We start from the raw sequence: 20625 nt of genomic DNA, 5'->3' as shown, positions 1-20625 counted from the left end.
GGTGAGGGATGTTTCCACTTGGAAACTAATTATCAAGCTATGCGGTGACTTCATCCCAATCAGCCTGGCCCCGCCATTAATCTTGTGCTGTCGTCCACTTCAGTAAATCCTGTGTGTTACACTATCTCACATTTACTTCATCAGCTCCAGCGCGGCGGTAATTAATGATTCCTCGCGCCCTTCCCTCTTACTTCCCTTCCCTTCTCCCGCTCAGCTCGGCTCAGCTCAGCCCGCCATGTGTCCTGCTGCTAATCACAGACTCCCAGAGCAGGAGGAGAGGGTGGGGGAGGAGGAGAGGGTGGGGGAGGGGGGGAGGAGGAGAGGGTGGGAGGAGGGGAGGGGGGGAGGAGGGGTTGGGGGAGGGGGGAGGGGGGGGAGGAGAGGGAGGGGGAGGGAGGAGAGGTTGGGGGAGGGGGGGAGGAGGGGACGGGGGAGGAGAGGGAGGGGGGAGGGGGAGTAGGAGAAGAGAGGGTTGGAAGGAGAGGCGGGAAGGAGGTGAGAGGAGGCGGAAAGGGGAAGAGAGGCAGGGAGGAGGAGAGGAGCGAGGAGGAAGGGGGAAAGGCAGGGGAGAGAGGCAGGCTGGTATTGGGGAGAAAGGGGGCGGGGGAGGCGGAGAGGAGAGGGGGTGGCAGGAAGTAGAGATAAGAACGGGGTAGACAGAGGAGGAGAGGGGATGGTAGACAGAGAAGGAGAGGGGTAGGGAGAGGAGGAGAGGGGTAGAGAGAGGAGGAGAGGGGTAGAGAGTGGAGGAGAGGGGTAGAGAGAGGAGGAGAGGGGTAGGGAGAGGAGGAGAGGGTAGGGAGAAAGGAGGGGTAGACAGAGGAGTAAATGGTAGACAGAGGAGGAGAGGGGTAGGGAGTGGAGGAGAGGGGTAGGGAGAGGAGGAGAGGGGTAGGGAGAGGAGGAGAGGGGTAGAGAGGGGGGGAGAGGGGTAGGGAGAGGAGGAGAGGGGTAGGGAGGGGGGGGAGAGGTGTATAAAGAGGAGAGTGTTAGAGAGAGGAGGAGAGGAGGAGAGGGAGGAGGAGAAGAAAAGAGAGGAGAGGGACAGAGAGAGGAGGAGAGGTTAGGGGGAGAAGGAGAGGGGTAGAAGGAGGAGAAAAGGGGTAGAGAGAGGAGGAGAGGGGTAGAGGGAGGAGGAGGAGAGAGAGGGCATATAAGAGAATAAGGAGGAGAGAATAAAAGAGTTGAGGAGCAGGTACAATGGAGTAGAGGTCTGATGGGGAGAGAGGAAAGGGAAGAGGAAACGAGGTGAGGGGAGCTGGCAGAGAGGAGAAAGGAAAGAAAAGAAAAGAAATGTAGGAAGAGAAAAGGAGGAGAGATCATATAGGATGAGCTGCCAGACTGGCTCAAACACAACACCCAACTTTTTTATGGACACACAGTATACTCACACTCACACACGCACACACGCACGCACACACGCACACACACACACACACACACACACACACACACACACACACACACACACACACACACACAAACACACACACACACACACACACACACACACACACACACACACACACACACACACACACACACACACACACACACCATTAATACCTGAGCTGACAATGAGCTTCGTTCGGATGACCAAATGACAAGATGGCGCCTGGGTGTGATTTGGATAATGCGTGACAGAAGACAGAGGCAGAGTGCAGAACAGACACGCGGTTTGACGGGGGACTGTTTACTCTGTAACACATCTCAAACCAAACAGCACCTGTTCTTTTACACTGCTCTGTCACTCGCTGGCTGTTCTGATACCGGGATACTGTGCTAATGAGAGAGAGGAGGGGATGATGGTGGTGGTGGTGATGGTGGTGGTGGTGGTGGTGCTACTGCTGCTGGTGGCGATGGTGTCACTCTCTTTAATGCACACAAACACGCACATGCACACACAAGCGCACACACCTACACTTTTCTGTGCAGAAAAGTAGGCACAAACAAAAGGGACGTGAGCATATTAGAAAACAAGCACTTATTCCACACTCACTCGCTCACATTCACGCAAGCATACGCTCCAGTCACTGAAAGACCTTTTACATCATTTTGATTATTTCCCTGTAAAAAATGTCTGCTGGCTCAGCCACTCATCTGGAGAAGCACTGCCAGCGCTTTTCATTTGGCACGCGCACCTCTGCATAATCTCAGGGCCCTGATCTCTACCAGGCTCTTCTGAAAAACAACTAAAGTTTAAGGGGCTAAGACTACAGGTTGACATTGACTCCAATAGGGAATTACCCCCAAACTATGATTAAATAAAGCCAAATAACAATTAAACAAGAGAAAAATGTAAACTTTTTGACCCGCTGGATTGAGCTGTGCTGGGACTTAGCGGTTAGGGAATAAACCCAGAGTGTTCTGGACGGGCAGATGAAGCGGCTTCCGAGGCTGGAACCTGCTTCTTATTCAATCTTGGGGGCTTAGTAGAGCCAACGGGGGCCTCGCCGTCTCACACACACTTAATTACAACCCCCAGACCCCCGTTTGCTTTGCATTCTGGGCCACTGGCGTCAGCGGCACTCGAGCGTTGCAGACCCTACTCACTTCCTCCTCCACTTCTGCCAGGGACTTGATCGTAATGCCCATTAAACTGACTCGCTGTGTCTGAAATAAAAAGCAGAGCGAGCGAGAGAGAGAGAGAGAGAGAAACACAAAGAGAGAGGGAGAGGGAGAGGGACACAGAGAGAATGAGAGGGGAGGAGAGAGAGGTAAACTAGGAACATGGCGGTCAGGCTCATGGCTAAGTAAGCATGCCTAAAATCTTTAATCCTCTCTTTCTCCCCCTCTGTGTCAATACACACTGGGCGTGAGGGTGGAGGTGGGGGACAGTACTAGTGACAACCGCCGCAAGCCAGCCAAATGGACTGCATTCAGCCAGTGCTGCCCGACTGCTTGAATTCATCACTCAGTCTGCAGCGACTGGAGTGGAGGGCAGGGGAGAGACGGGGGAGACGGGGGAGAGACGGGGGAGAGAAGAGGACGTCGGGATGGGGCGGGGGCTGGAGGAATGGGCCGTGGGGACTGAGGGACAAGTAATGGCCGTACTGATAGACCAGAAAAGACTGTAGTCTGTGTGGTTAATCAGGGCTGTAGGTGTCATCATCGGGGGGTTCTGCAGGGATCGTGGACTGAAGGCTGAATGGCACATTCATTTGTGCCGCATGAGAGGCTATCACATGTAATCTAATCACATGTTAAACAAAGAGCCTGATATAATAGAAGGATATCTAATTTTGGCTTACCTCTTTCGGGGCGTCATTAAATCTCTCGGAGATTGTAAAGGGCACACCGTCCATGGCTGCAACAGGGGGGCACAGAGACGATTTTGACACGTTATTTCCCCATCATAATACACCCTCTTCTTATCCCTAAGTGTTTCAAGTAAACTTATCATTCAGGAGTCAAACAGCACAGTTATTAACATCCTAGCGTACCGCTGCATGCCTACAAAAACAAACACACACAAATACACACATACGTACACACACACACACACACACACACACACACACACACACACACACACACACACACACACACACACACACACACACACACACACACACACACCTTTTCAGAGCCATCCCTTCCTTCCCTCTCGGAATTAAAAAATAGATGAAAGCTTTTTATTCTGGTCTGCGTGGAAGCCCTCCCCCCCATCAACTCCCCTCCGTCCAACCCTCCCCATCCAACGCCTCCACTTTCATTACTCTTTATTATTCCGGATCTGCCTCGTCTCCGAGACGTTCACCTCCAAAAACAAAGACACTCCCACACGGAATAAAACACCACGCCGAGAGAGAGAGAGAGAGAGAGAGAGAGAGAGAGAGAGAGAGAGAGAGAGAGAGAGAGAGAGAGAGAGAGAGAGAGAGAGAGAGAGAGAGCGCGTGAGGAACATTCACCGGATATCAAATTTGCATGAAAATAAGCCCCTGTTCAGTCGGCAACAAAAAAAAAGAAAGTGGACTGAAATGAGGACTTGCCAAGAGCATGGTGGTATAATTAGCATTTGACCAAACAAACGAGCTTCAACAGAGCTATAATTAAGCAGGCCTGTAATTAAGTGTATGCCCTTTATCATAATGATCGTAGTTAAAATGGCGCGATGGCTGCCAGTTGATTATTAATGGTGTAACCCCGTCCTGCTCACATCCTGCACTGGAATCAAGGTGTCACGACTGTCAGGCTAAGGAGCAGTCCTTTGTTTATAAAATACATCAGGGCCCAAATTAACACATGGTGACAAGATACACAAAGCCGCCGGGTGACAGAATGAAGGCGGAATCTGAGGCTGCTCGGCTTCATTACTAAACTCCAAACAGTGGGGAGGGAAAAAAGGAAAACACTGGCCCCGGCAGAGCCGCGAAAGGAACCCTGCTCACAATCCCCCCGAGAGCGAGCCTCCAAATGGCGCTCGTTTACCTACAGCCTCGCTGTAGCCGCCGCCGACGCCGCCGTGCTGGCGAGGAAGACGGAGCTCGTAAACGAAAGCCAGAGTGCTTTGTGAGTCATCGTTTTTTTGGAAAGGACACTTCTTTTCCACTTTCGCCCCGCTGTATTTAAATCTCTGAAATTGTGTTTCACGTATCATTCATCTTGACACTTATGTGATTTGCTTTCCTTTCCCGGGGACGGCATGGAATGGCAGCCCTCCACGCACACGCAAGCGAAGGCGCTGCAATGTGGTCCTTGTAATCAAAGCGCCGCGTTCTCCATCCAGTCGACGGGAAATTCCTTTTTCCCCCTCCCATTTCGTCCGAGATGCCAGCACTATTCCTTTAGTCTTAATTGTCGTCTCCTGTCGATAAATCTGTGGCATTAAGGGCATTGCTCGGACCGGGGGCTTAGCCCAAGCACTGCCGTTCCATTGGTCCGTTCCACGCCTGGGCTCCAACGCCGGGCCCAACGCCGCCTTATTTAGTACCGTCCTCCATGAGGCAATCTGGGGCCAGGGGTTCAGGGGGATTGGGTGGACATGAAGACTTGTTTAGCCGCCGCCGAACACAAGTAAATGAACTCATGCTACCACTTGGCCCGGGAGCGGCGCGAAGGCTAGGCAGCGGCCGGATGGGAGGCTCCAGCGCGGCAACAACACTTGAATCAATAGGCAGCGATGGGGTACCAGAGATTGTGGTCACTGATGGATCTGCGGAGCAAAGCCAGACGGATGCACGTGGCCCGAAGGCCAGCAGGTTTATTCATTGTTCAAGGATTACATTTAAAAATCAGCCCTTGGTTGGTATTCCTGCACCATCCATAGTAGGAAAGGCCATCTCACATGCAGACAAATGATGAGGTCGGACGACACCTGCGCTCGCTCAGCAGCGGATACCACTAGATATCACCAGCCGGGGAAAAATGGCAGCAAAGGGCAACGATAACGCGAATCCAATCATCTGGGCCGAGGATCCCAGCATGAGGCATGTTCGGCCCGCTCAAATACCCCGGCGCCCGGCCGCTGAATCATGAGTGTGTGTTTGAGCACGGGGCCGTGGGTACCCATTCAGTCGTCGTGCGGGGAACGCTCAGGAAACATCTGGTAGGAATTTGGCGGGATGACTTCTGCGATGATGATGATGATGATGATGATGATGATGATGATGATGGCGGCGGCGGCTGCAGCGGTGATGGTGATGGCCGCGGCGAGGTGATGATGCCGGCGTTAAGTAAGGAGGACCCCGTGGCTTGAGTGATGGCGATGTAAAGAACGGCGTCAGCACGGGCGCCGTGCGGATCATTGCCTTATTAATGGCTCCGTCAGGTGGGATGAGCAATGACTGCATTGTCATCTCCAGCCCCTGGGCACAGATGAATGGCTGGTGCAGGGCGGGAGAGGGCTCCCTCGCACGCTGGGCTAAGCACTAATCCCTCACGCTTCCATTGTTGGATGCACTGTCACCCAGGACTCCAGCAGCAACGCACAGAGCCATACATCGCCCCGCCCCGCCACGGCTAACGCACACGCCCGCACACACACACACACACATACACACACACATGCATATACACATACACACACACACACAGCAAACACACACACATGCACACACACATACATGCATATACATATACAGACAAAAACACACACATCCACCCACACCCACACGCATTGATATATATAATATATATATATATATATATATATACATACACATGCATTCACAAACAGATATATTATATCATACGTATCATATTTTATTCAAATAAATACGGAAACAGTTCAACAATTTCACAAAGACGAGTACACAGAAGTCCCCGTCATCACAAATTTGAGGGCAATTGTTGTGGGCAAAATGTCTGTGCAGCCGTTGCTGATCCTGATGCACACGGTCAGATTCAGAGGCAAGCATATAGAGGGATAGAATGAAATACTCTCACATGCATAGAGACACACAGGCGTGACATACAGATGTACACACACACACTCACACACACACACACACACACACACACACACACACACACAAACACACAGGCACACTCTAACACACACACACACACACACACACACACACACACACACACACACACACACACACACACACACACACACACACACACACACACACACACACACACACACACACACACAGTGCCGGGTGCGAGACGTTGACTGATGGAACGGTGTGCGTGGCTGATCGAGCGAACCCTGCATTACCTGAACCACAACTCAAGTGTAACACCTCAGGAATGTTTGATGAACTTTTATTTTACACCTCACTAATTCTGCAGGATTGCATTGATCTCTGTCTACTATGATTACTCAGGTGAGTCTGTCCCAGGCGCCTGAAAGTCACACACTGTCAGAGCGGGGGCTCTTAACAAATCTCATCACCGCATGAGCAGCAACAATGCATATAGAAACCGCTTACTCCTCATACACATTTTATATATATATATAATGCATATATATATTTATATATATATATATATATATATATATATATATATATATATTAGATATAATCTATATATATATATATATAAATATATATATATGCGTATATATATCTATATATATAAGATGTGGGCATGTGGAGTAAGCCGTTTGTATTTAATGTATATACAGTATATATATACAGTATATTAATTAGACACACATATACATATGTGTATACACACATACACATATATATATATCCATCCTTCTAATATATATATATATATGTAGGTTTATACCAGTATAATAAAATGTAACACATATATGCATATATAAATACATATAAATTAATATATTATAATATAAATGCATATATATATATTATTAATATTTAAAAAAAAGTATTAGACCTTCAAAAAGTTGCACCTATACCAACATGTTGAAACCTTCCCAACACTTAACTCCTTCCTCTCCTGTTGCAAACAATGAAAACATTGCCCAAGACATCCCAGGTGCCGAGGCTTTGCGATGGGAGACAGGTTCTTTATGCAGACCCTAAAAATGCTATTCTAGCCACAGACTGCTCTCTGTCAGCTCCACAGACCGCTCTCTGTCAGCTCCACAGATAATGGCGAGGAGATGAACGAGGAGCTGGGCGGCGAAGGACCCCCCTATGCCCACTCACAGCCCTTAAGCCCCCCCCAACCCCCCCCCCCCCCCCTCCTGACATGAGCAATGGTGGCCGGCGCTGACAGCATCTCAGAGACATATTGTAGTTTATTTTGTCGCCCGGGCATGCCATCTGTGCCATTCCAATGGAGGGTGTGTGTTCAGCAAGGGAGTGTGAGAGAGGGGGTGTGGGGGGGTAAGGGGGGAGAGACAGAGAGGAAAAGGGAGAGAGAGAAACAGAGGGGAGAGAGAGAGAAACAGAGAGAAAAAGACGCGAGAGAAAGAGGCAAGAGAGGGAGAAAGAGAGGGAGAGAAAGAAAGAGCCAGACGAGAGACGGAGAGAGAGAGAGCGAGAGCGAGAGCGAGAGCGAGAGCGCGAGAGAGAGAGAGAGAGAGAGAGAGAGAGAGAGAGGGAGAGAGAGAGAGAGAGAGAGAGAGAGAGAGAGAGAGAGAGAGAGAGAGAGAGAGAGAGAGAGAGAGAGAGAGAGAGAGAGCGAGAGAGCGAGAGAGAGAGAGAGAGAGAGAGAGAGAGAGAGAGAGAGAGAGAGAAACAGACGAGGAGAGAGAGAGAAACAGACGAGGAGAGAGAGAGAGGGAGCATGGCTGCCGGTCCCTCAGTAGCTCTGCAGCCACGGCAGGTCATTAGTCAAATTGCCTAATGAGAGAGAATACAAATGGCCCCCCTACCCTGACAGGAGGAATTTTGGAGGTGTCAGGCTCCTGACCCATGCTATGAGAACAGATGATAGTAAGTTTCTATTTCCAGAGTCTTTAATGACTACGGCTCTGTAAAACCCATTCTTTCCCTTTTATCTTTTTATATTCCCCTCACCCCCTTCCAGATCCCCGGAATATTCATTCAGTGTGTTAAAATTCATAGTTTTTATTAAAATGTTTATTGCACATTCAATTCACATTTAAAAGTATTTATAACGTCAGAATAGAAAAATATACAATGCACTCTGAATATCTATTTCCATTACATTTCTCATTGCTGCATAACAGTAATTTCCCCGTCTGTGTGTGTTGGCTGCAGACATATCTCTCATAAATTCCTTGTTTGACAGCTAGCCAGGAAATGTAGTTATGCACACACAAATAGAACCGTTTCAATGCTATGTTTAGAAAGGTGGGACATTGGCGACTTATACCATTGTAATAGTACTGCAACTTCTATTCCAACTATACATTTATATATGAAAATATATAAACATACACACAATTACATAAGATATTCAATAATTAATTCATGTAATATCGTTTGACAATATTATAATATTACAACACTGCTACTACTACTACTACTTTGAATTATATGCCATTATTAAAACCCTATTATTTTAACCCAATTTTTTTTAACATTATTTTATGAATTGCTATAGATAAATAACTGACATTCACTCTGACTGAAATAAACTACTGGGTTTGCTCATTAACAAATGCATCTCATTAAAAACGAAAATAAAAAAATATACTTTTACGTTTTGTAAGTATTAGGAGAGTGTTTAGAAGAGCATTCCACTCATTTCTCCATCTATGACATTTGGCTCTTGAAAAGAGCCAGGGCCCCTATAGGGCCTTGTTAGGACCCGGCCCACGGTGCGTCCTGAGAGCGGGCACAGGCAGCGATTTGGCCCCACACTCTCCTCCTGTCAACATACCTAAAGGAGGCCTGCGTTTTATCCCTTCTCCCCCTACAGCCCACACACGGTAGGGCAGCGAAGTAAGGCTAGGCAAGCTAATGCTACGCGCTAATGCTATAATGCTGAAAATAATTATTAGTTTCCGTCATAAAGTTAAACTCTTGACAATTAATCACATATACCCAATGTGAGTATTGTCAATAGTTAAACTATAAGATATAAATAAAGAACGTATACATTTGAACTGTATACCAAAGACAAACGTCCACGTATTCCACGACTGTCATTTTTCTTGTTTTGTTGAAACAGCACAAGTGCCCGTACAATACTGCCGAGAATTAGCATTAATGGGAGAGCTATTCTTGAACACAGCCACTGCGAGCCCTCGTGAAATTAAATGGACAATAAGACTTTAATCAGCAGCACAATGTGTTCTCAGACGCTGCCATGGCACCACCACCGATCCCCAGCTGTGGTTGCTAGTAAATGCACGGTTAGAGGGTGTATGTATGTGTGTGTGTGTGTGTGTGTGTGTGTGTGTGTGTGTGTGTGTGTGTGTGTGTGTGTGTGTGTGTGTGTGTGTGCGTGTGTGTGTGCGTGTATGTGTGTGTGTGTGTGTGTGTGTGTGTGTGTGTGTGTGTCTGTGTGTGTGTGTGTGTGTGTGTGTGTGTGTGTGTGTGTGTGTGTGTGTGTGTGTGTGTGTGTGTGTGTGTGTGTGTGTGTGTGTGTGTGTGTGTGTGTGTGCGTGTGTGCGTGTAAATGGGGTATACGCCTCTCTGGACAAGTGTAAAAGCTGGCAGAGGGTTGACAGTAAATTGCATGTGCCGGATGGGACACAGCAGAAGGCACAATTACACAAATCCCCTCTTAATTAGCGGTTCTTTGGGCAAACTAACGCGTAATGATGTGAGGGATGTGGCGAGCCCCAGAAATCCTAACAAGAAACACTCGGCAACACTCAGCTGGGGGTCACGTGACCCCCCTCCCCCTTCCCCCCCCCCCCACACACACACACACAGGGTGGAGGGGAGGGCCGGGGTGTGAGGGATGCATGATGTATATGTGCGGAGGGAGGATCCGTCCCCCTGCTGCCCGGTGCTCTCTGAACCTGCAGCCCCCTCCCGGCCTGCGGACGTCGGGGGGGGGGAGGCGGCAGAAGCAGCAGGCCTCTGGGTGCCGTTGTTATTGAGTTCTCGGGGCGACCCAGTACCGGGCCATGTAAAGTGGCACCTCACACAGTGAATAATGAACTGTGCCAGAGCGGAAGCAAGGAGGAGGAGTGTGGGGGGGGGGGTGACAGCCAAAGAGGCCACCCTGGCAGCCGCTAACCTGGGTATCCACCAATTCATCATCCCCCAGAACCAATCTTCCAATGCCGTGTAACCATTTGTCATTAATTATGCTAATAAGGACAACATCTCTTTCTATCCGGATGAAACAGGCGAGTGATATTAGTCCAAGGCATTTCATATCTACGTGTGTGGTCGGTTTGGTACGGGCTGGGGGAGGGGAATTGAACTTCAGGGCATAGGGTGTGTGTGTTTGTGGAGGGTGGTGGTTTTGGCGGTGGAGGTGGCGGTGGTGCTGATGATGGGGGTGAGGGTAGTGGTAGTGGTGGAGGTGGCTGTGGGGTTGTGGAGTTGTTTGAGTTGCTGTTGGTGGTGCGGGTGGAGGTGGTGGTGGTGGTGGTGGTGGTGGTGGCGGAGGGGTTGGAGGTAGTGGTGGTGGAGGTGGTGGTGGTGGTGGAGGTGATGGAGGTGGTGGTGGTGGTGGTGCAGGTTGAGGGGTTGTGGTTTGTGCAAAGAAAATGACTGCACAATAGAGTGGAGTTCAATTGCAAACCCACAAGAAGCATAAAGTCAAAACATAGGAGTCAAAACCACAAGGAAACAGTTTGGTGACTGCACCTCTTGTCTCGGGCCTCCACACGAAATACAAGCACCTTGTTTTCCTGAAGATGCCCCTACTGTCTGCAGCTGACCCTGGGGCTCTGCTCTGGGCCGGCCCCCCTGTTCCACACACCTTCTGGAAGCCCCAGATGCCCTGTCTCCGAAAGAAGTATATTTCCAGGATCTCATTGTGTTTCTAAATCACTCCACAGTATGTATTAGAAGATCATTAATTACAAACCTAACTAGTCAGCAGAGCCATTAAAAGATATTTAAGGCATATTTGACCATAAATCTCCTTAAACTATATTTAATGACTGGGTTTTTCTCTTTTTTCTTTTGGGGTGTGAAATATTTTTTTATCAAGTTGTAATTAGATGTGTGATAACAAAGCCCTGCTGTACATGGGGCAAATGAGGCGGCGGCGACAAGGCTATCCATTGAGAGGGTCCACGTCTGGACCCTCACACTAATAGAACATCAGCGCCGTCCCAGCGATGGATGCAGAACCGTGAGGGATGAGACTTCACCGTCCAGCCTGGCCTGCAGATTGGAACTGCCTTCTCTTTTTTTCTTGCATTGTTAATGAGATCCACAGCGTAATTTGGAGCCGAAACCCAGAAAGGCCATCATAATGGAGGGGTTTAAACTCTTACTGTGCGGAGACTGATACTGGCACCTAGATTGCTGCATGGTTGCGTTAAATGTGGTGGGGTTTTCTGCTGGATTTGAACCCACAAAAATATAACAATTCATATAGGATCAATGTTCTTTTGAACGTTTTTTTGCATCTGTCCAATTCTTTGATAACCATTAAAATATAAAACTTCAAAACGTGTTTCAGAGCTTTCTCCAGCGCCCTAACGCGAGCGCTGGCATCACTTCAAACGTCAACATCGCTTTCTGAGAAAAAAACCCTGCTCCATCTCAGAGCGACGGAACGGCCGTAAATCAGCACCTCCCTCATAACACCTCCATCAATGATTCATCCAGCCGTTTAGTGGATGCAGAACCCAGCGTTGGGAGAGTCGTGGTGTGGAACCCAGGCTGCAGTGGCACCGCAACACCACTGCTGAGTAATCTCATCAGCCACCAGAGGAGAGAGAGAGAGAGGGAGCGACAACTTAACACAATAATAACTTCAGGGATACTCGGCCATCCAGGCCTGTGTTTTTTTCTCTCTTTTTTAATGCTTCAGCCCAAAGAGAAGTGCCTCATGCGAAAATATAGCTATGGTCCCCACGGTTGCCGCGGCGATGCCGGAGCATCGGAGATCCATCAGGCGTGGAGATAAGCAGCGGCGGCGGCTAGCCCCAGCCTCCTCACGCCCGCCCGGCCGCTGAACATCACGGGGGCGGAGATAAGATGGAACTTTTGTTTGAAACCTGATGAGAAGCCTCTTAATGAAAGTGCCGGGCCAAAAATAATCTTTTTTCTTCCGTGTGAGTCAATCAGAAAAACGTGTCGATGGAGGGTGGATGGGGGTAGGGGGGGGGGGGGGGGGGGGGGGGGGGGGGGGGGGGGGGGGGCAGGAGAGAAAGAAAGAAAGAAAAGTAATTTTGCATAATCAGCGAGCGCCATCTGGAACAATTAACCAAATTCCACAGAACTCAAAGGATCAGTCATATTGGCTTATTAAAGATCCAGAATTATACAAGTAATAAATCCTTGCAAAGAGGAGCCGTGCCGCTGCCTGTCATGACTATTTTAACTTCAAATACAGTGGAATATTTGATAAGGCAGAAAAGAGGAGATTAATATATGCAAATTATGTCGAGCATTTAAAAGCCCCCCCAACAACTGTCTCTCTTTTTTTTTCCTCCTCTTATTACGGGGGCTTTATGTTTTATTCATACACCAACTCACCTGTCATTTCATAAGCTATAATATTATGGGGGTATTATTAAACAGCATAAAGTGGTGGTTTAATTGGAAAGCTCTGTTGCATTTTCCAATTATTTGCGGCAAATTAAAAGCAGATGCACATAGTTTAATAGGAATTCTTATATTGTTCTCTTCAAAAATAGAACAAAAATCATTGTCATCCTGCCAGGATGTTTTGCAAACCCGAGTCTTCCGTCCCCCCCCCCCCTTCAGAAAGATGAACTGTCTAGCGGCTGTTAATTGAAGTTCTTTTAATGGATAGGGAAATAATTGCTCTTCATATTACGTTAGATCGGTGGGGGCCAATGTCAGGATTTCTTTTTGATTAATGCAATAGATATGTTAATGTATTACTTATTATTAGGTTTACTCTTTTTATCAGCGGGACGACTGCCAGATCCCATATGTCGTTGACAAGGCAATAACGAAGGGAGGCGCCAGCTCGACTTAATACTGTACATTGTTATCGGGATACTGTACATCGGCACAATGCCAATTTGATCCATGCAAACACCATTGTTTTAAGGCTGATTTTAAAAGTCGAAGTTCAGCAGTAATTACACCACGGAATCACCTGGCGCTCCGTCAGTGAATTGACAACAGGCCTAATTGGCAAAACAACTTGTCGGGGATCAAACAAATTCCAAAAAAATAAAAAGAAAGAAATCCCATAACTCTTCAAATGAGCCCAACTGTCAAGTGAGAAAGGGGGGCTGCACAAATAAACGTGAATTAGTTTTTAATATTCTGGTAATAAATGTCAAGGCACCTGCGCATCACATTTGAACATGATGTGACTGGCGATGACAGATTTGCCAGACATGTTGCCTCTCTGCCCGCAACTCCCTTCTCTTTCTGTACGAGTGTGTGTTGGGCTTTTTTGTTTTGTTGCAAAGTGACGGAAGGTTTAATCAAGGAAGCAGGTAATTCATCAATCCTAAAGAAGGTGCCTGTACTACCCTGACAGAGCGCACATGGTTTTAGACCAACTTGAACCAGGCCAGCTGTCAAGCACACACACACACACACACACACACACACACACACACACACACACACACACACACACACACACACACACACACACACACACACACACACACACACACACACACACACACACACACACACGCAGCCGCACACACACACGCACATCGCCGCACACACATACGCACACGCGCAGTCGCACTCAACCAGACACACTCTCATTCAATGCTGCGCGCACACACACACACACACACACACACACACACACACACACACACACACACACACACACACACACACACACACACACACACACACACACACACACACACTCACACACACACACACACACCAAAACACACAGAAGCAGAGTCGCACCGACATACACACACACACACACACACAAACACACACGCACACACGTACCAAGCTAACAATTAACACAAATAGGCTCTCTTTTACAGGCTCACACGTAGTCTGCAGGCCATCACATTGTTAATGAAGGGTTGTTACATCCACTCAAGTTCGCACTGTGGGGCCAAATGTTGACTAGTCACACCAAGTCAGGCTGTTAAGGAAGTAGGGCTAACTTTTTCAGAACAACAGAAACTTAAAACAAACACTCCCACACGATCACACACACACATAAACACACCCACAAGCATGCAAACAAACACACAAAAACGCCCACAAGCATGCAAACGCACACATTATGTCCAGGTCAAATTGGAATACCATGAACCAGTAAGCTACTTATTAATGAAATGAACAGTGAAATGATCAACAAACTCTAAATTCTACATGAACATTCTCACTATGGTATTATAGAGTCTCATGAAAAAAAGCTCAAGATTAAAACAACTCAAAATAATACTAATAATACTAATAATAATAATAATAATAATAATAATAATAATAATAATAAACCAATCAACACGATTAATCTCAGTGGAGTTATATAGCGGCGCATTAACTACAATCCAGCGCCGTGTGGCAGATGCTCAGCCACCGGGCTGTGGCGTACTCACTGAACACTGTACCGTCTGTCACCGAGCGACATCAGCCCAGTGCTCCGGCCTCCGCTCGCAGAGCAGGAGGAGCCGTCGCCACATGGTGTCTCTCTCCTGCTGAACAACCACTGTTCGCCTCATTTAGCTTGTCTGGAGCTCTCCCTCTCCCCCTCTCTCCCGCCTACGTAACCCTCCCTCCCTTCCTCGCTCGGCCAACTCCTGGCTGCACAGGGCTGGTCCGGAATAGCTAGAAGATCCGCTCCCAGAACAATACTTTTTTTGTGTGTTTGAAAAAGAAACGGAAGGCCGGAGAACCTTGACTTCAGACAGGAAGAGTGGATCTGAGAGGACCTCGTCTCGGATGCAGAGCGCGTGGTTAAAACGTGGGTCTGTCTCCGTGGCGACTGATGAATTATCGTTGACTGGGCGCTAAATGTTCTCCTGAGCAGGAACGCTGAACTTCTGCTGAGCTGCCTTCACTCAGATACGCTATCTGTGGCGGAATCTGGAGGTGCTACCGGATGCTGTCATCTCTCCCAGGTTCCGTCTGCACGCGCCAGCGGACAGACCGGTTTATAAAGTCACAGCTCAATGTCGCTGAGCGGGCTGTTTCTAGGCTGATTGGTTCACTATTCAAACTTCAAACAAGTTTGAATAGAATTTAATTAAGCCGCATAATGTTTCCCACAGAGATGGAAGAGGATGAGGAAAGTTCTTACCTGACAAGGCGTAGGACCCGCTGGCCTGATGCTCAAAGTGTGGCCTGGTCGCAGCGCTGGTAGCTGGGCTTGGGAGACAGACACAAAGAGACAAAGCAATTTGGCGCATGCTCATTTTTCTCATAAGGAAACACTGCAACAATGTGACCAAAAGACATAAAAATTGAAATTATATCAAACAAATGTAAACATAATAAGTCATATTGTCAGGCACGATTCTTACCAGATGTTACCCGCAGCTTTACCAGTAAAATAACGGACTGAATGTTACAGAGGTAAAACCAACATAACATAAATCAAGATATTGTGTTTTTTTATTGAGGAGTAATTGCAGAGGAGAGTCTGTCTTCACCATAACCATTTTCCTTCCTCTATATTACAGAAGAAGAAAAAAAAGACCCTGAAATGCACTTGTGGGCATCCAGAGATAACAAAGCAGATACTATTGATATCCTCATCAATCCCCCCATCATGAATCACACCCTGTGACTCAACCCTGCAAATCAATAAATCCTCCGCGAGCACGACAACAACACTGAGAGCTTTAAGAGGGTCTGCATAATGTCACTCGCTTGCGGTAATATACACTGTTAGAAAAGATGATGCAACGCATTCAAGAGCCGCGTTAGGCTGGGAACACCACCGGAGACTCAGTACACCCAGACTGGTGGAGCTGCTAAACCAAGCTTCAGATGATCTCCAAGAGAAATAAAAGAAAAGAGGGTTTTATAAAGTTTGCGTGCAAAGTTCGCTGGTGAGAAATAAAACATGCCTTTGCTATGTCAACTCCCTTTTTTTTAATGGGGAAAGGTAAAATGTCAGCTTTGCATATTCCGGTAGTTGTGACTTTCTTCACCTTATCTCTTTGGGATGAGATAAATAAATGAAATAACTTCCATCAAGAGCCATAAAACACGATCCCTGACAGCTTGTGGTATTTATGAGCCCGGGTCTCAAACTCAGATTTATTTGCGATGAATAGGTCGACTTCCCTCTCTCCTCATTTGCATCGGCACTTGGCCATGTTAAGCGTAGGCCAATGGTGAATTTTTAAAAGGCTGGCATCAATCTTGTGGAAAGGGCTGCATCCTCTGAGGTAGACCTTGCAGAAAAGTGGGCTCCCTTCCTAGGAGCGAAAAGGTAGTGCTACTTCTGAATTAGATGAACTAGAGGCCTATTTAGGATAGGAATATTCCAGGTGTTTACATATAAGCCATCGGTGGGTGCCCCCCCCCCCCCCCCCCCCCCCCCCTTGTCATTTATGGCTGTTTCTTCAGCACCTTGGTCAACCAACTGCTGTTTTTAGTGTGCTATAATGAACTTGAACTTCTATATACTTGAAGAACACACGTAAAATAAACATAATCACAATTTGTATTACATTCAATACAACGTATCCTAAATTGTTCAAACTAGCAACGGCAGTTGAAGTGAAGCCGTGAATCTGGGGACTTGGAGACTAAAACACTTCTCTGCTCTCTGCTCGTAGGGCTACAATCCCCATCTGGCGGAAACAAAAAACTGTCTCAATCCAAATGTGTTGATTCCTAAACACAATTTTAGCAGCACTGGGTGAGGGTAACATATGGCAAATCAATTACAAGACTAATTCTTGAAACAAAAAACATGGCAAGTGCATTCCTAATCAAGAGGAGTGCCTGAGCTGCTGTAAGTTTTGACAACAATTAATCCTCATTCCCGGCAAGGAGGGCCATATTGACACCTATTTCTAATTTGAATATTCAATTATAATGTGGTGCACCTCATCAAATTACCATAGAACTGGGAACATGGCCTAAAAGATTTAAGTAATTACAACTCTGATAAGGAAGTCGTTTGGTCCCATAAAGGCTGTACCATGGTTTAAAATACAATTACTTGGGCTGTGCAACCCGAGGAGGACTGTTCAGTCATTGGTCAAGAGTCTATCGTTACTACGCGATAATTTCCATCTAATGTTTCAAGCAGTCAAATAAGATGGATTCATTCTTTTATTGAGGTAACAGAGGATGACGGCTTACGATTCACACAAAGCGAAACCTGGTTTGAGACACGGGTGTTGAGACTCAGGGGATAGTCAGGGAAGGGGAGGAGATGAGGACAGGAGAAGAGGGTGAGGGAGTAGCAATACAGAGTCGATGTGAGAGAAACAGTAGCTGGGAGATAAAGAGGGAGAGGGAGAGCAGGAGAGGGAGAGAGAGAGGGAGAGAGAGAGAGAGAGAGAGAGAGAAAGAGAGTGAGAGTGAGAGTGAGAGAGAGAGAGAGAGAGAGAGAGAGAGAGAGAGAGAGAGAGAGAGAGAGAGAGAGAGAGAGAGAGAGAGAGAGAGAGAGAGAGAGAGAGAGAGAGGGAGAGAGAGAGAGAGAGGGAGAGAGAGAGAGAGAGAGAGAGAGAGAGAGAGAGGGGGGGAGAGAGAGAGAGAGGGGGAGAGAGAGAGAGAGAGAGAGAGAGAGAGAGAGAGAGAGAGAGAGAGAGAGAGAGAGAGAGAGAGAGAGAGAGAGAGAGAGAGAGAGAGAGAGAGAGAGAGAGAGAGAGAGAGAGAGAGAGAGAGAGTGAGAGAAAGAGAATGGGAGAGAGATAGAGAGTGAGAGAGAGAGAGTGTGCTGGGATTGCTTGTTTTGACACATCTCGCCCCTTCCCGTGACAACGACTCTACACCGCCCTCCATGTGCCAAGTGTGCTGCTTTGTGGGTGCTACCTTCCCACCCATCATTACACTGCGTTAAGATGGTGGGTGTCAGGTGTTGAAAAGACGGCCTTTTCTGAAGACACCGGTGGTGGATCCTCCAGCGCCTCTCGGCACATCAGACCCGTCTTGATCACCATTTTTGATTCGTTGGCGTCGGCGTTCGGCATCGTTTAGCTTGCTGTGGCGTTGTTAGAAAACGACAAAATAATGAAGGAGTAAACTCAGTCTCTTACTGTACATTTAGCCTGTCAGGCGGCGCGCCGACAGCCACACACACACCGGGAGCTCTCTTTACTCCTCTCCCCCCTCCCCGAGGGTGTGGGAGTGTTGTGGCGTGGAGGTTGAGGCAGCGGGGAATGACGGGAGACACAATAGCTCACAGGGTGCGCCGCCAAACAGTCACATGAGGCAGGGCCATGCAAGATGCATAGATATGCCAAAGCCGTGCTGATGACTTTTCTATCACACAAATGCAAGCGCACACACACACAAATGCGCACAAACACACAAACACACACACACACACACACACCTCGTTTTGGGTGTTTAGAATATGCCTTTATAACGTTTTCAACAGCCAAACATTTGATAAAAAAAGGAGTATCGTGTTTACAGAACACTTACAGACGCGTCAAAACCTCACAAGGCTAATTTATGCTACGAGTCGCAATATCAATTTAATATCTTCCTCAGTTATGACAGTTTTATCAGCAGGACCAAGGGCGCGGTTGGCCATGTGGTAAGGACAGTTGAACAGAATAATTTTTTTTGTTTTTGCGAGAAGATGATATTTGGTATTGCATTTCTCAAACACATACACATAGAAAAAACTACTCAAACTGTAGATTACTTTAGTGTTGCCGAAAGGTTTGTTTGTTTATTGTATTGCTTGCATATTAGTTTCAACAAAGAATATGAAAACATTTCATAAGCTCCAGTTGCCATGCAACTGTATCTAGGGTCGTCCGGGTCTGGACCCACACATCAGGACCGGCTCTGCCACGCCTCAGGCCACTTCAAATCTGAGAGGGCTCACCGCCGGGCTCAGAATGATAAGGCTCATTAAAAATGTAGACATTATTGACTGTATTTAAAAACATCTTTCCCTCTGAACTGCAAAGGGTACTTAAATTTAAGAGCGCTACTCTCCAGTGGCCATAAAGTTGTTATAGATAGCCCCAAGGAGACTTTTCTTTATGGTGAACGATCACATTTGAATAAAGGCCTGCCCTGCCACACTACAGTGACAGTCTAGTATCGACACCCATAGTTCCCTCCCGGAGCCCTCAGTCACAACGTGAGAACCTGTGCATGCCCAGGCCAGTGGGGGAAAGAATCTGAGCAAATTTTTACTGAGCAGGAAGAATGCAGACGAAGAAGGAAAATATCCATTTTCATCCAGGCTAGAAAGGAGTATCTACTGGCCACAGCCTTCCCCTTAGTTTGACTGAGCATTAAAGACTTTAAGGAGTCAAAGAAGAAGAAGAAGAAGAAGAAGGCTTTAGCTGGCATGAATTTGAATATTAATTCCAAAAAGAAAAAAGGGAAAAGGAGAGCGTATGATCTCAGCAGGCATCGGGCGAGGGGGTTGGCGGCTGCTGGCGGGGGCTGGAGGTGGGTGGGTTTGCTTAGAGATGCAATTTATCCCATCCCCCCGACCTCGCAACAACATGAACGTGAGGCTTCCAAAGGAGCAGAGGATTACTACGTACTGAGAAGGCGTGCTTCCTACAAGCTCGGACCGTCTCCCATAGCCAAACACCGATATTCACAAATCAGCAGTTCTACGAAAGCATCTTCTCTTTGAACTTGTGGTTCTTCGTCTAATCTCTCATCTCTCATCCAGTCGGGTTGCCCATGTTTTAACGGAGTTCATAAACACGCTCTATCTCACTCCTACCAGCTCTTGTGCTATGAAGAACGTCTTTCCTTTTCAAACTTTGACTCACGACCTGACGGAGAGATTCCTACTTCTGTCTGAACCAACCCGTACCCATGCCAAAACCTCTCCCTCTCCCTCTCTACCCCCCCCTCTCTCTCTCCCCCTCTCTCTCTCTCTCTCCCCATCCCTCTCTCCCTCCCACCCTCTACAGTGCCAACACCACACCTAAGGAGTCTCGATTGTTTATTTACAATTTGCCGTGGAATTCCCCAGCCCCGTGCGATGAGATAAATAATGGAGCTGTTTGATCTGGATGCGCTACAAAGGCCTGCAAGTTCTCGCTGAGCCCCAGGCGGAGCAACATTG

The 20625-nt window shown here is 47.6% G+C and overlaps 1 protein-coding gene across 2 annotated transcripts in view; it reads right to left on the bottom strand.

Moving 5' to 3' along the window:
* Positions 1-20625, bottom strand: part of mvb12bb (multivesicular body subunit 12Bb) — a 34548-nt gene that overhangs the window by 3642 nt on the left and 10281 nt on the right. The window contains exons 7-9 of one of the 2 annotated variants that reach the window (XM_030358565.1): positions 15691-15758; positions 3252-3307; positions 2554-2613 (exon numbers count right to left, since the gene is read on the bottom strand). In XM_030358565.1, the coding sequence (XP_030214425.1) occupies positions 2554-2613; positions 3252-3307; positions 15691-15758 (184 nt within the window). The remainder of the gene's footprint in view (positions 1-2553; positions 2614-3251; positions 3308-15690; positions 15759-20625) is intronic. The other variant, XM_030358566.1, reaches the window with a different exon arrangement.

The sequence above is a fragment of the Gadus morhua genome, chromosome 6 (assembly GCF_902167405.1).
Source record: "Gadus morhua chromosome 6, gadMor3.0, whole genome shotgun sequence".
Taxonomy (NCBI): Eukaryota; Metazoa; Chordata; class Actinopteri; order Gadiformes; family Gadidae; genus Gadus; species Gadus morhua.
Note: the sequence above shows the minus strand (reverse complement) of the source record. Positions and strands in the feature narration are given on the sequence as shown.